Raw genomic sequence first — 12,472 nt, 5'->3', positions numbered from 1 at the left:
AATTGGTACAAAGCACTCTGAGTGGCATTTTTAGTTTAATACTTTTTCTCTTTGCTTTAAAATTTTTGAAATCAATTGTTTAGAGCCACCCTAATTTACTTACCTACAGGCTGATATTAATGTGCACTTATTTCGGAACTTGCAACTTCACTGGCCTACTTCGCCGTTGCTCTAGGGCATGGCTCTTCATTAGAGCGCAGGGATCACAAGATACATCTTTTCTCTCGGCGCATATAAATGTCAGTGTTAACCGCGCTTAGTAGTGGTAGTGGTGGCTTGATAATCAACCATTTTCGTATAGAAACACAGCGAGGCACATACAATGCAACATTTACGGCTTCATTAAATAATGGAGCACGTAATAACAATTTAAATTTTTTATTTAATGGCCGGACACGGAGCCAGCCAGCAATGCGACTGCCAGGCAGTTGTGATATATGTGCATTCGCATCGAGTGGATGAACATACATCCCGGCGCTGTTTTATTGCAATCCGCGTTCTTAAACTAAATCCCAACTCATGTCGAGTTATCCGCAAGAAATCTGTGATTTTTATTTGATTTATTGTTTCTAAATTGCGCGGAGCGAGAGGTTGCGGAGCTGCTGCCAAATCGCTCGAGGAGAACTGTGAAAGTAAAAGTGGGTAATAAACGCAATGAGGATGAAATTATTATTGATCAATTGGCAACAAATGTGTGTCCCATTAAAAATTATTTACTACTAATGAAGTGACTGTTGCCGCAGCAGCTGATCCATACTACCACTCCATGCCAGCAGTTGCTAACGGTTGAGTGCTTCTGTCCTGCTTTGCGGTAATTCTGGATTTGCTGTACATAATATTGAGTGGGTTTTGCCATTTCTTAAGAACGGCGCAAAAGAGAATATAGAAGGGGACAGTGTTTGTACTTAAAAGGGGCCAATAGGTGCTGTTGTTGTTGCCCGAAAGGAAAATGATTGATTGCGAAAATACGTAAAAAATCGAAATAAAACGAAAAAGGTGAACTCGCGTTGCCTACCCACCTACATATCAACATTTTGAACAAAATAGGTTAAAAAAAAATGCTTGGGAAAATAGCCCGCAGCAAGGGTGAGAAGCTGGAGCCTTCATGCATGTTAAAAAGAAAAACAAAAACACCAAATTTGTGGCATTTGTTGGCATTGAGGGCGGTTGTACATTTTGATTTATGGCGAGAAATCAGCGCTGAGTCCGCTAAGCATTGTCCGCAGCGCAACGTACGGCGGCACAAATCTCCGGCACACAATGCAACCCCCCATTTTCCGATATACCTGTACACACCACTACATACTACACTCATGTGTGTGTGTGTTTTTGTCTGCATTTGTGTTAGTACACACACCGCGCACCACGAAGATTTCGACTTAACGTCGCTTCAACGCCATTCACCGCGCTGTAAATCATCGAAAAACAAGGTTTTCACAATATAAGGCACACACCAACGCCAAGCGAAGAAATAAATCTGCAGGCGCAGTTGAGATTTATTGAAAATAAAAAATAATCGGTTAAGTAGGTTTTTAGTGCCCACCGGATGGGTATTCGCCAAAAATGCGTGCAACGCGTTCAACCATGCCCGGCAGCGGTACTGCCAAAAGCAAGCATTCACACGTCACACGTCAAATAGAGAGCTGAGAGAGTTTCTCGGAAAAAGTGCTGTGTTTCGGATACTTATCTGCCATTTAGTTAATGCATACAAGTGAGGAAATTGAGTTCTGTTAAACAAAAAAAAAAAACAAAAAACACTTGAAAGCAAATACCAAAAGAGTAGGAAATATATGGACAAAAGAATTCTCACATTAGAATTTAAACCCTTTCAGAATTACATTACGAATAACGTAATGCTCTGTACGTCTAGTGAACTGTAACAGTAAACTTTTCGACGACTTTTGACGTTCTTCTGGCTATAACACCCTTCACAAATACGAAAGATTTCTGAAATGAACTCTTAACGGTTAGTTTGTATGATAGCATTATGCTATAGTTAACCGTTCTGAACAAATTCTTCGGAGCTTGAACCATTATGTTAAGTAATAACACATGCCAAATTTCGTAAAGACATCTAGTCAAATAAAACAGTTTTCTGTACAAGAACTGTATTCCGATCTTTCAGTTTGTGTAGAAACTATATGCTATCTCAACAACTGAGGGATTAGTTTGTATATATGGACGGGAAGACAGATGAAGATGGATAAATCCACTCAACTTGTCGTGCTGGTCATTTATACATATATTTTTATAGGATCTCTTACGTTTCCTTCTGTGTGTCGGTGCAGCAAACTTAGTATACCTTGTTCAGGGTATAATTACTTTCAAATAATAATATTTTACCTCAAATATATTGATGTATTTCCGTATCGCCTTCGATTCGTCACTTCTCATCTCATTGTCTCAATTAGGTTATGATTTTTGCTCTTGTCGTCCCTGTCTTGTCAAAACTTATAGTTTTTGATTGTTTATGCTAGTCTATGTTATACATGCTAATTTCTTGTGCCATTTTTGTGTTTTTTTTTGTTGTAATATAGGATTAGATTTTTCTATCATACAATTTGACGTTCTTTCCTTGATTTTACTGCTAAATTTTTAATTTTTCTCTCAATATGGAAATAGTGTCTATTGGTGTAATGTGAACTTTGTGCACTAAGACGAATGTCTTGGAAAAAGTAGGATTATAAAGTCCTCCTACCTTTGCTCTGGAAAATCGCTATTTTCAAAATAGCTCTCCTTCGCCGTCTCGTCCAAAAAGGAGCAATTGTTTTGAAGTCACTTTGAAAACGTGATTTGTGGGGAAAAAGCTGAAATTCATAAGACTGAGACAAACTTATTCGTAACTTCGTCAGTTTTGCCCTAATTGACTTGAAATTTTGACAATATATTCTTGAAATATACAAAATAAACAAAATCATTGTTGAGTTCATGATAGTATTCAAAAGGTATTCACTCGTAAACCAAATTATCAGAAAGACATTTCGGATTTATGAAAAAGAATTCCACCATTGACGCACTAAACAATGTCGTAAATACTGCGAAATACACAGTAAGTGGTAAGCGATGTGAAGAATGCCTTCAACTCGGCAAAGTGGGCAAATATTACATTACATACATAGTGGGCTCTGTATATCATACGCGCTCCTTAATATCTTATAAAAATTATTATGAGATATTTGAAAACTGGCGAAAATTATTGGATATTGATGAAGGCAACTCCATTTCGATTGGACTACCGCAAAGCTGGGTTCAAGGCCCTCTTCAATGGATTCTAATGTATGATGGGATGCTAAGAAGACACCAACTAAAAGGCGTAGAATTAATTACGTACGCAGACGACCTTATTGTGGTAGCGGGGACTAAACACCTAGACGTCCTCCGAGCAAATGCAATGATGCGCCTATGGCTCTCCTCAATGAGTTTAGAATTGGCTGAGCAAAAGACAGAAGTCTACTCGCAAAGGTAATGAGATCGGTTGTATTATATGCATTGCAATATGGATCCAGGCGCTAGACGTTAAAGCATAAGCCAGACAAATAAACACAGTGCACAGGCTGTCGTCACTAAATCGGTGCTTTCCGAACAATATCAAGTGACGCTGCTGAAATTACAGCCAGTATGATGCTCATTGACATCCGAGGTGACAAATACAAGCGATTATACAAGTTTTTAGAGCCGTCCATTGGAGCCAAACGAGAAGAGAGAGTCAAAAGCTTAAGCAGCAGCAGTGGCAAACCTCACTGAAAGGACGGTGGACTGATCCGTTCATTCATGAATCGACAGACAACATCGGGACCTGGATTTCCACCTGACTTTTAGATGCCATCTGTACAGATTCCAGCACGACATTAGTCTGAATTGTCCGACGTATTCTGAGTGCTTTGAAGAATTTGATCTTGTATCCTTTTATTGAACTCGCTTTTTAAGGACAAGGGGAAACTTAAAATTACACTCGGTAGTAGTTGTACCGTGAAAAATTTGACGACACTCATGTGTCAGTCTGCGGAGATTTCGAAAGCTCTCAACCAAGCGGCAGCCTCAATCATGACCAGACTGAGACATATAGGACAGATTAGGCGTCCGTCAGTCCGAGCTATAGAGAAGAGTGAAATATCTTATCACTCCCTCGAAGCAATACTCAATAAACGGGTTCAGTGGGAGAGTCCCGAGTTCGTAGTAGGTTAGATTTAGCGGTTTGAAGTTCCGCACTCCGGCTTTGACGCTTCCGCCTACTTACAAAAAAAAAATTTGTAAGGTCCATTTTTGTTTTCTGTTCTCGAACGGCGGAGCAAGTATAGAAACGTTACCGACGGGGTGTTAATCTTTTTTGCATATTTTTAGACAAAAGTGTGCTGAAATTTAAGTTAATAACACAGCTTAAACTCTTAACATTTGCCTAGTAATTAATTAAATACGAATGCTGAAAATAATTAATTAAATACGAAAAATGAATTATTTTTAATTAGTTATCAAATAATTTTTTTTTATTATATTTGAAAGCCATATTTATTCAATGTTTCTTTCTTTATATAATTTTGGAAAAAAATTCCGAATTAAAAGTTAAGTAAACTTTATGGACATGTCATAATTCACGCACACAGCAACAGAAAATTCGCATCAATTAAAAGCAAAGTACGGTAAACAAGAAATTCGGCAGTCGACGGCCTGGACAATCTGACAATGAAATCAAATTCATTTTTCACACGTAATTTTTTGCGCACCAATTTAATTTGCATACGAATGCGAATACACATATGCACACACACACACATGTGCCCATAAATAGAAATAAATATTTTTCGTTATTTCAGCTGTAACGACTGATATTAAAAATAGAGTAATTAAGGCATCGAATTGAAATCAAGTTCCACTTTTTGCGGCTAACTCTTTGCCAAAAAAATGTTCGGCAATTTTTATACCCTGAATAGGGTATATTAAGTTTGTCACGATGTTTGTAACACCCAGAAAGATGCGTCGGAGACCCTATAAAGTATATACACATATGTATAAATGATCAGTATGTTGAGCTGAGTCGATTTAGCCATGTCCGTCTATCTGTCTGTCCGTCCATCCGTCCGTCCATCCATCTGTATATATACGAACTAGTCCCTCAGTTTTTAAGATGTCCTTTTGAAATTTTGCACACGTCATTTTCTCTTCAAGAAGCTGCTCATTTGTCGGAACTATAACATATAGCTGCCATATAAACTGAACGATCGGAATCAAGTTCTTGTATGGAAAACTTTCACATTTGACAATGTATCTTCACCAAATTTGGTATATATTATTTTCTTAAGCAACTATATAATCTCCGAAGAAAATGTTCAGATCGGTTGACTATAGCATATAGCTGCCATACAAACTGAACGATCGGAATCAAGTTCTTGTATGGAAAACTTTCACATTTGACAATGTATCTTCACCAAATTTGGTATAGATTATTTTCTAAGGCAACAATGTAATCTCCGAAGAAACTGTTCAGATCGGCTTACTATAGCATATAGTTGCCATACAAACCGAACGATCGGAATCAAGGGCTTGTATGGAAAACTTTTGCTTTTGACGTGGTATCTTCACGAAATTTGGCATGGTTTACTGCTTAAAGTAATAATATAATCTCCGAAAAAATTGTTCAGATCAGATTACTATAGCATATACATAGCTTTCATATAAACTGAACAAATAGTTACTAAAAGAAATGCATCCGGGAAGGGTATATTAGCTTCGGTGCAGCCGAAGTTAACGTTTTTTCTTGTTTCTTTGTAATTCGTGCGTACATTATGCGCCAATGCATTTTTCAACAAATAATCGAATATTTTGCAGCGGTATTAATAAATAAAACAGCGTATATTTTGGATGCAAATTGTCAAAGTTGTCTCTTAACAAATTAAAATATGACCAAATATAAATTTATGCAGCGAATGCATTAATGAAAGAACTATTTACGAGGGTGTGATATTTTATATTAAAATTGAGACCACGGAAAGAAATACTAATATATGTACGTAAAAGTTACGTATCACGTTTGTCCGGGGTAAACTTCTAAATTACTTAACCGATTTTAGTAAAAACTAGCACACTTCGTGCTGTTTGATCCAATTTAAAAGATTGTATAGTTTATAACTCAATTTTGTTAAAAGAACGATAAGAACCATGGCCATAATTAAATCGCTAAAGCATGAATGATGAAAAATGGGAAATACTATATTGAAAGTAGAAAATTTAGTCTAATTTAATACTAATAAATAAATAAAAGTTCCTTGTCGAAGTCAAAAACTCTCTTTCCGGCCATGTGTCTAGTTCTGCTTAAAATTTTTTTTTTAAGTTAATAAAATCTTTGAAGTTATTGGCTTAGCCTAAGGTCTTGTTTCTTTTTTTTTCATAAGAGAAAACAATATACCATAACCCTTACATTCTTTTCATCTGAACCCCTTTTCTAGGATATGGGAAATAGGGTTTGCATTTTCAGCCGCACCGAAGCTAATATACCATTCACAGGTGCATTTCTTTTAGTAACTATGTGTTCAGTTTGTATGGAAGCTGTACGCTATAGTAATCCGATCTAAACAATTTTTTCGGAGATTATATTATTACCTTAAGCAGTAATTCGTGTCGAATTTCGTGAAGATACCACGTCAAAAGCAAAAGTTTTCCATACAAGCCCTTGATTCCGATCGTTGGGTTTGTATGGCAGCTATATGCTATAGTGAGCCGCTCTAAACAAATTTTTTTCATATTACATTATTTATATGAGCAATAACTCATACCAAATTTCGTGAAGATATATCGTCAAATGAGGAAGTTTCCCATGCAACCATTTGATTCCGATCATTCAATTTATATGGCAGCTATATGCTATAGTTAACCGATCTGAACAATTTCTTCGAAAATTACATAATTTTCTTAGAAAATAATCTGTACCAAATTTCGTGAAGATACATTATCAAATATGAAAGTTTTCCTTACAAGAACTTAATTCCGAACATTCAGTTTATATGACAGCTATATGCTATAGTGGTCCGACATCGGCAGTTCCGACAAATGAGCAGTCTCTTGAAGAGAAAATGACGGTTGCAAGATTTCAAGACGATATCTTAAAAACTGAGAGACTAGTTCGTATATATACAGACGGACAGATAGACAGACAGGCGGACATGGCTAAATCGACTCAGCTCAACATACTGATCAGTTATATATACTTTATAGGGTCTCCGGCGCTTCCTTCTGGTTGTTACAAACTTCATGACAAACTTAATATACCCTGTTCAGGGTATAAAAGTACGTATTCTAGTTAAAACCTTAACTCAAAACTTGGACGAAGGAAAAAGAACTGAAAATGGAATTTTTGGCAAACATTTTTACAAAACAAAAAAAATTCATATTTCGCGATTTTTTTGTTTTCAAATAGTTTTATTCGAAAAGAAATCCTTCGTCCAAGTCTTTAAGAATTGTATCTCAAAAACCAGTATAAAATTTCATGAAGATCGGTGGAGCAGTTCTCGAGAAATCTTGCCAACAGACTTTAAAAACACCGTTTCGAGAAAAATGCTTTTAAAGACGGCGCACTGATTCTAGCTAGCCTCGTGCGAGTCAAGGAATGTATTCCTTACAATAGTAAGAAACAACTTTTGTTTCAGTAAACAGAATGCATCAAAACGATATTGAGTTTGAATACCACAACAACCTTATCTTAAAACAAAGCAAATGCATCTAAGCAAACAATATATACTTGTAATAAACAAACCTAAACAAATAATATAAGCTATAGCTAATCAAACTATTAACTAGTATTAAGTAAACATACTAGTTAGTATAAATAGAAGTAAGAAACATGTAATAAGTTAGTCTTAAGCGTATTAATAACGATTACACATTTCGGTGCTGAACAAAAATATATTCTTTTTACTAATTTTTACTTCTGGTAAAGATTAGCTAGCGCACAAATTTTCAAGGTTGTAGCTCCGAAGGTATTATTCGGATCAACTTGAAAATTTAAGACAATATTCTAGATACGTTGTAGAATTTAATAAAACAATAAAAAAATCTATTTTTTGAAACCCGTAAACCCATTAAAGCTGATTGAGCCACGCGAATAGTCAGCATGTGGCCGGGTTTGAAGCTATTGTGGGCCAAGGTTTTGGTTATGTCTACGGTAGGAATGTGTGAAAAAAATCGATTATTTACCGCGCAACTGAACGCCGCCTTAAGCTATCGAAACTTCGTCACACATTAACTACAAGGACCGAAATTACAGCTAAAAAACGACTTATCATTCATTACATAACATAACATTAAATTCCGCGTTACACATTTATCATGAGCCGACCGTATGAGTATGCTAGTGCAAAACACTTATGAACTGGAATACTCGAGTACGCGTCTTAGCGATATATTTATCTTAATATTAGTGATTTTATCGATTTTTCTCTATCTTGTTACAAATAGGTATTACTGAGTTTTCAATAAATTTTTTAAAAACATTAAATACCTACAGTTTAATTATTTTTAAATATTAAGTGAATAATATACTTTATTTCAAGTCCAACAGCTTCCCTCGTAATCTTCCATTGTTAGCCAAATGACCATATTTTAAATTTTTTATTGCCATGTATTTGGCATAGACAAATATTTTTGCGAATCCCCTCTACTCCTGGCCATAGATATTTAATTTCGCATTGCTGCTGTGTCATGACGGCTGAGCGTGCTGATTGGTGATTACATAAAAAGTTGTATATAGTATTTTACGCATGAATAACGGCAAAGAGTCGATAAATGAAAGGAATTGATATATTGAATATTTGTGATTTTTTCCTATGCGCCATATAATATTGGGCAGTTGGACAAATGAAAATATTGACGCTTTTAACACATTCTTTATCTCTAGCCTAACATACTACAACTATAACTTTATGTATATGTATGAGTGCACATGCATACTACGCATAGTTTTTCTTAAATATGAATTTTAATTGAACAATTCACCGTTAGCTGACAATTCAATAAAATGCAATTGTTTTCTCTTTCTCTTTGCATGCAATCTTCTCGGCATTGTGTACGCATTGCAGCCGGGTCAGCGTCCACGACCCCATGAGGATGGTGGCTTCAGCAGAGGCAGAACAAAGGTGAGTACGCCGGCATTTTGCCGATTGTATAAGCATCAGCCTTAAGCTTGAATTTCGTTTAATTATGAAAAATACAGTTATGTGTAGAATATCTTATCAAACATGAGTAATTATATGAATAATTACATGTGTCAGGGATATGCAGCTCTTTTTTCCAAATATATGTGGACGTGTGTGTGTGCGAAATTCTTTTCTATAAATATGCTGCTATCATCTGCATATGTATTGGCCCACTCACCAATGCCACCAATCATTGTCTAGCCTGCCTGACAGTTCATCAAATGAAATTTGAGCTTTCGGCTGTTCGCTTTTTCTTCCAGCAAATTAATTATACTCTTGTCGTTTGCATTTGTTGTGTCTTACATGTCAGCTAAGCCTCGAAGTTTGGGGCTTTGTATGGCCTCGCTTTGTGTGACAGCTAATCTGCAGGGTAGGGCATTAAATTAAGAAGCACATACGCAAACCCACACACATACATACATACACGTGTGTAATTTCATTAATCTGAGACGTGCATGCATATGTCTATATGTATTTATGTTCGCTATATCATGGCATATTTTTTTCTATTCTCTCACTTTTATCCACCAGCCTTTAATGTGTATGAGAATGTAACTGTATATGTATATATATGTGTGTGTTTTGCGAACAAAGCTGCCGCTTAATCATGCTGAGTACTTCAATTTTTCTCCTTGCATTGCTACATCAGCTCTTTCATTTTCTCCTCACCTGTCAGTTAATAGCAACTCAGATGTCAAAAATTAATACATATGCATGCTTATTGAAATACTCAAACACACTCGCATATTTCATTTGCATTTGTGTGCGTATTTAACACTTTATTTGAGCTTTCACGGCATGGCCATTAGTACTGATAAGCATTCGCTCTAACGCCTCTCCAATTTGAATGATAAAGAGATATGCTTATGTAGCAGTTAATATAAATACCTATATGTATAATCTGTATATATGTATGTATATGCGTGTGATACCGTCCGCTTTCACCCTTCGCTTACATAATTCGTGCCATTTTTACCGTTAGCAAATTACACGTATTAAATAACATGATAAAACTCTAGTGTTAATCCAGCGTCATCACTTCGTATCATGTTAAGCTGCTTAATACTTGGATTTTTACGACAATGTGCTCCTAAATAGCTAATACTTTTTCATTTTCGAGTTATTAATTTATTAAATTAATTGCATATGAAGCGGAGTGCTAAGCATTATAGTTCATATTCGATTATTTTACTCTCTTTTTGTGGGTTTCACGTTTGTAAATGTTGCTAGCAACATGTTTAGGTTCGAAGTGTTGGAGAATTTGTATCTATAATAAGACAACGTCGCATTATTTGGTTAACCCTTTCATGCCCGATATTGCCTATAAGCAAGAATGGTGTTTTTCAAAACGGTTTCCAATATCAAAGCAAGATTTTTGAAGAGATCTAGTTTTAATTTATAGAGAACATTCTTAACGTCATTCGCTATCGCGCTTTGGAGGCTTTTATCATTTTTTTTTGAAATTTTCTTTTTTTTCCACGAAAAACTGTCGAAAAAAAGAGCCAAATTCGATACCTTTTGTTCAAACCGCTGCCATTTTGTCAAATTTCAAAAAAAAAAAAAACAATAAAAGGTTCCATAGCGCGATAGCGACTTTCCTACAGAAGGTCCAAAATTGTTTCGGACCAAAATACTGGAGCCAACTGAGCACTTCGTACAGGACCTTTTTTTTACATGTCATTTCAACAATTTAATTTGGGTGTTATACACCCAATAAATAAACATAAAACAAATCAGTTTGTATTCGAGGTGAATGTATTTATTTATAAAAAACTCGGACCGATTAGTTAATTCCAACATTAAAAAAAATCGCGAAAATCGATGATTTTTCGGAGGCTCATACTGAGACGATCCCTTAATGACAAACGTTCTGTGCAAGTCTTTGTCAATCCTCCAAGTGACATGCAAAAATGTCTCAAATCATGCTTCAACAATCTTTTAAATGCAGAGTTGAAAATCCCCTTTGGCACCGGTTACATAGATCGCTTGTGGGATCTGCTGTCTCTAAACGTTGCTATATCACAGCGGTCATAAATTAATGATACCCGAAGGCTTAATATTACTAATTGACTATATTTTTGCATCAATTATATTTAGCTCTTGACGTGCTATACATAGCATAACCTCACGAGCTTTTTGCAAACATTAATTGGTTTCAATTCGTAACGTGGAAGATAAAACATCTGCCGTGCTGTGCACCAGACCGCAATGCGACTCCACACTGAACTGAATTTTCAATTTTACCTACCTCTAGGTTTAATAACAATAATCACGAATCTCGCCAAAAAGCCAAACCCAATGAGTATATTTGAGTGAACTCCAAGGGCTTACCGCTCCCCGGGGTAGCAAATTTAAGACTCTGGTAAATCCATGTAACTTTCACTACTGCCAGTTGAGCACCCATCAAACTCAATGACAGTTCATGTATGTATGTCGATTGAACTTCAAATGTCTTTTCATTAAAAAAAATCTCGTTCAAAGTGTATAATATCAGTTCAAACTGAATATTATAGCTCTTTTTCTGAAAGGACTATGTTGATATTTCGATGCAAGCCAAATAACAGACATGGTGCATATTGGATTTAAGTCGTCTCTTGCGATACTTACCGTGGAAAAATTCTACCCTTTGCCCGCTGGATAACCTTTGGCACAATACCAAGTTAGTTCAGCGGCTACACTTTAATAAAATTTCGAGGGCTGGTGTGGGAAATAATTTTTATTCTGTCTAGAGATTTGATCAAGATTTCATATCAAAAACATTTTTTTTAACAATTTTGTGAGTGCTTAAGTATTATTTGAACATTAGTCAAGAGAAAAATGTCCCATATTTCCAAATCGCTTTTAGGTTAGGTAAGATTAGCATGGTCGGCCAAAAATGATCAGTTTGGTCTTTTGTGGTACCAGATGCAGTTCAGTTGCTAAGTCCAAGGGGAGTAGTCATAGTTTGAGATGCCTCAGTTCGACGCCAATTTTAACAGACTCTGCGGCCTTATTACCGATACCTCCTCTAGTGTATCATAGCTCTTCTAGTGTGGAGATGCTTACAGCGTAGTCTTGTCAATGCCGAACAAGAGATGCTCCATTGTTTCCCTGGTGTCCTTCCCTAGTGCTTTTAAATAAAAGTGAAAACGGAAGACAGGTTACTGAAAAAGTGAATATTGCTTATGCATCTGGTAGTGTAACATCATCATTCGGAATTTCCGTTTCCGTACCGGTAATTTTTATGACAAAAATATACTCTGGAAGGCAAATTATCGAAAACTGCGAAAAATATTAGAAATTGTCGCTGA

At 36.0% G+C, this 12,472-nt stretch overlaps 1 protein-coding gene across 1 annotated transcript in view; it reads left to right on the top strand.

Annotated features, from left to right (window-relative positions):
* The window catches only part of LOC120774567 (disintegrin and metalloproteinase domain-containing protein unc-71), a 526,730-nt gene that overhangs the window by 314,170 nt on the left and 200,088 nt on the right, over positions 1–12,472 (top strand). Inside the window, exon 7 of the mRNA XM_040104301.1 lies at positions 9,066–9,122. Coding sequence (XP_039960235.1) covers positions 9,066–9,122 — 57 coding nt within the window. The remainder of the gene's footprint in view (positions 1–9,065; positions 9,123–12,472) is intronic.

The sequence above is a fragment of the Bactrocera tryoni genome, chromosome 4 (genome assembly GCF_016617805.1).
Source record: "Bactrocera tryoni isolate S06 chromosome 4, CSIRO_BtryS06_freeze2, whole genome shotgun sequence".
NCBI classification, from domain to species: domain Eukaryota; kingdom Metazoa; phylum Arthropoda; class Insecta; order Diptera; family Tephritidae; genus Bactrocera; species Bactrocera tryoni.
The sequence above is the reverse complement of the archived record's forward strand: the minus strand, read 5'-3'. Positions and strand labels throughout refer to the sequence as shown.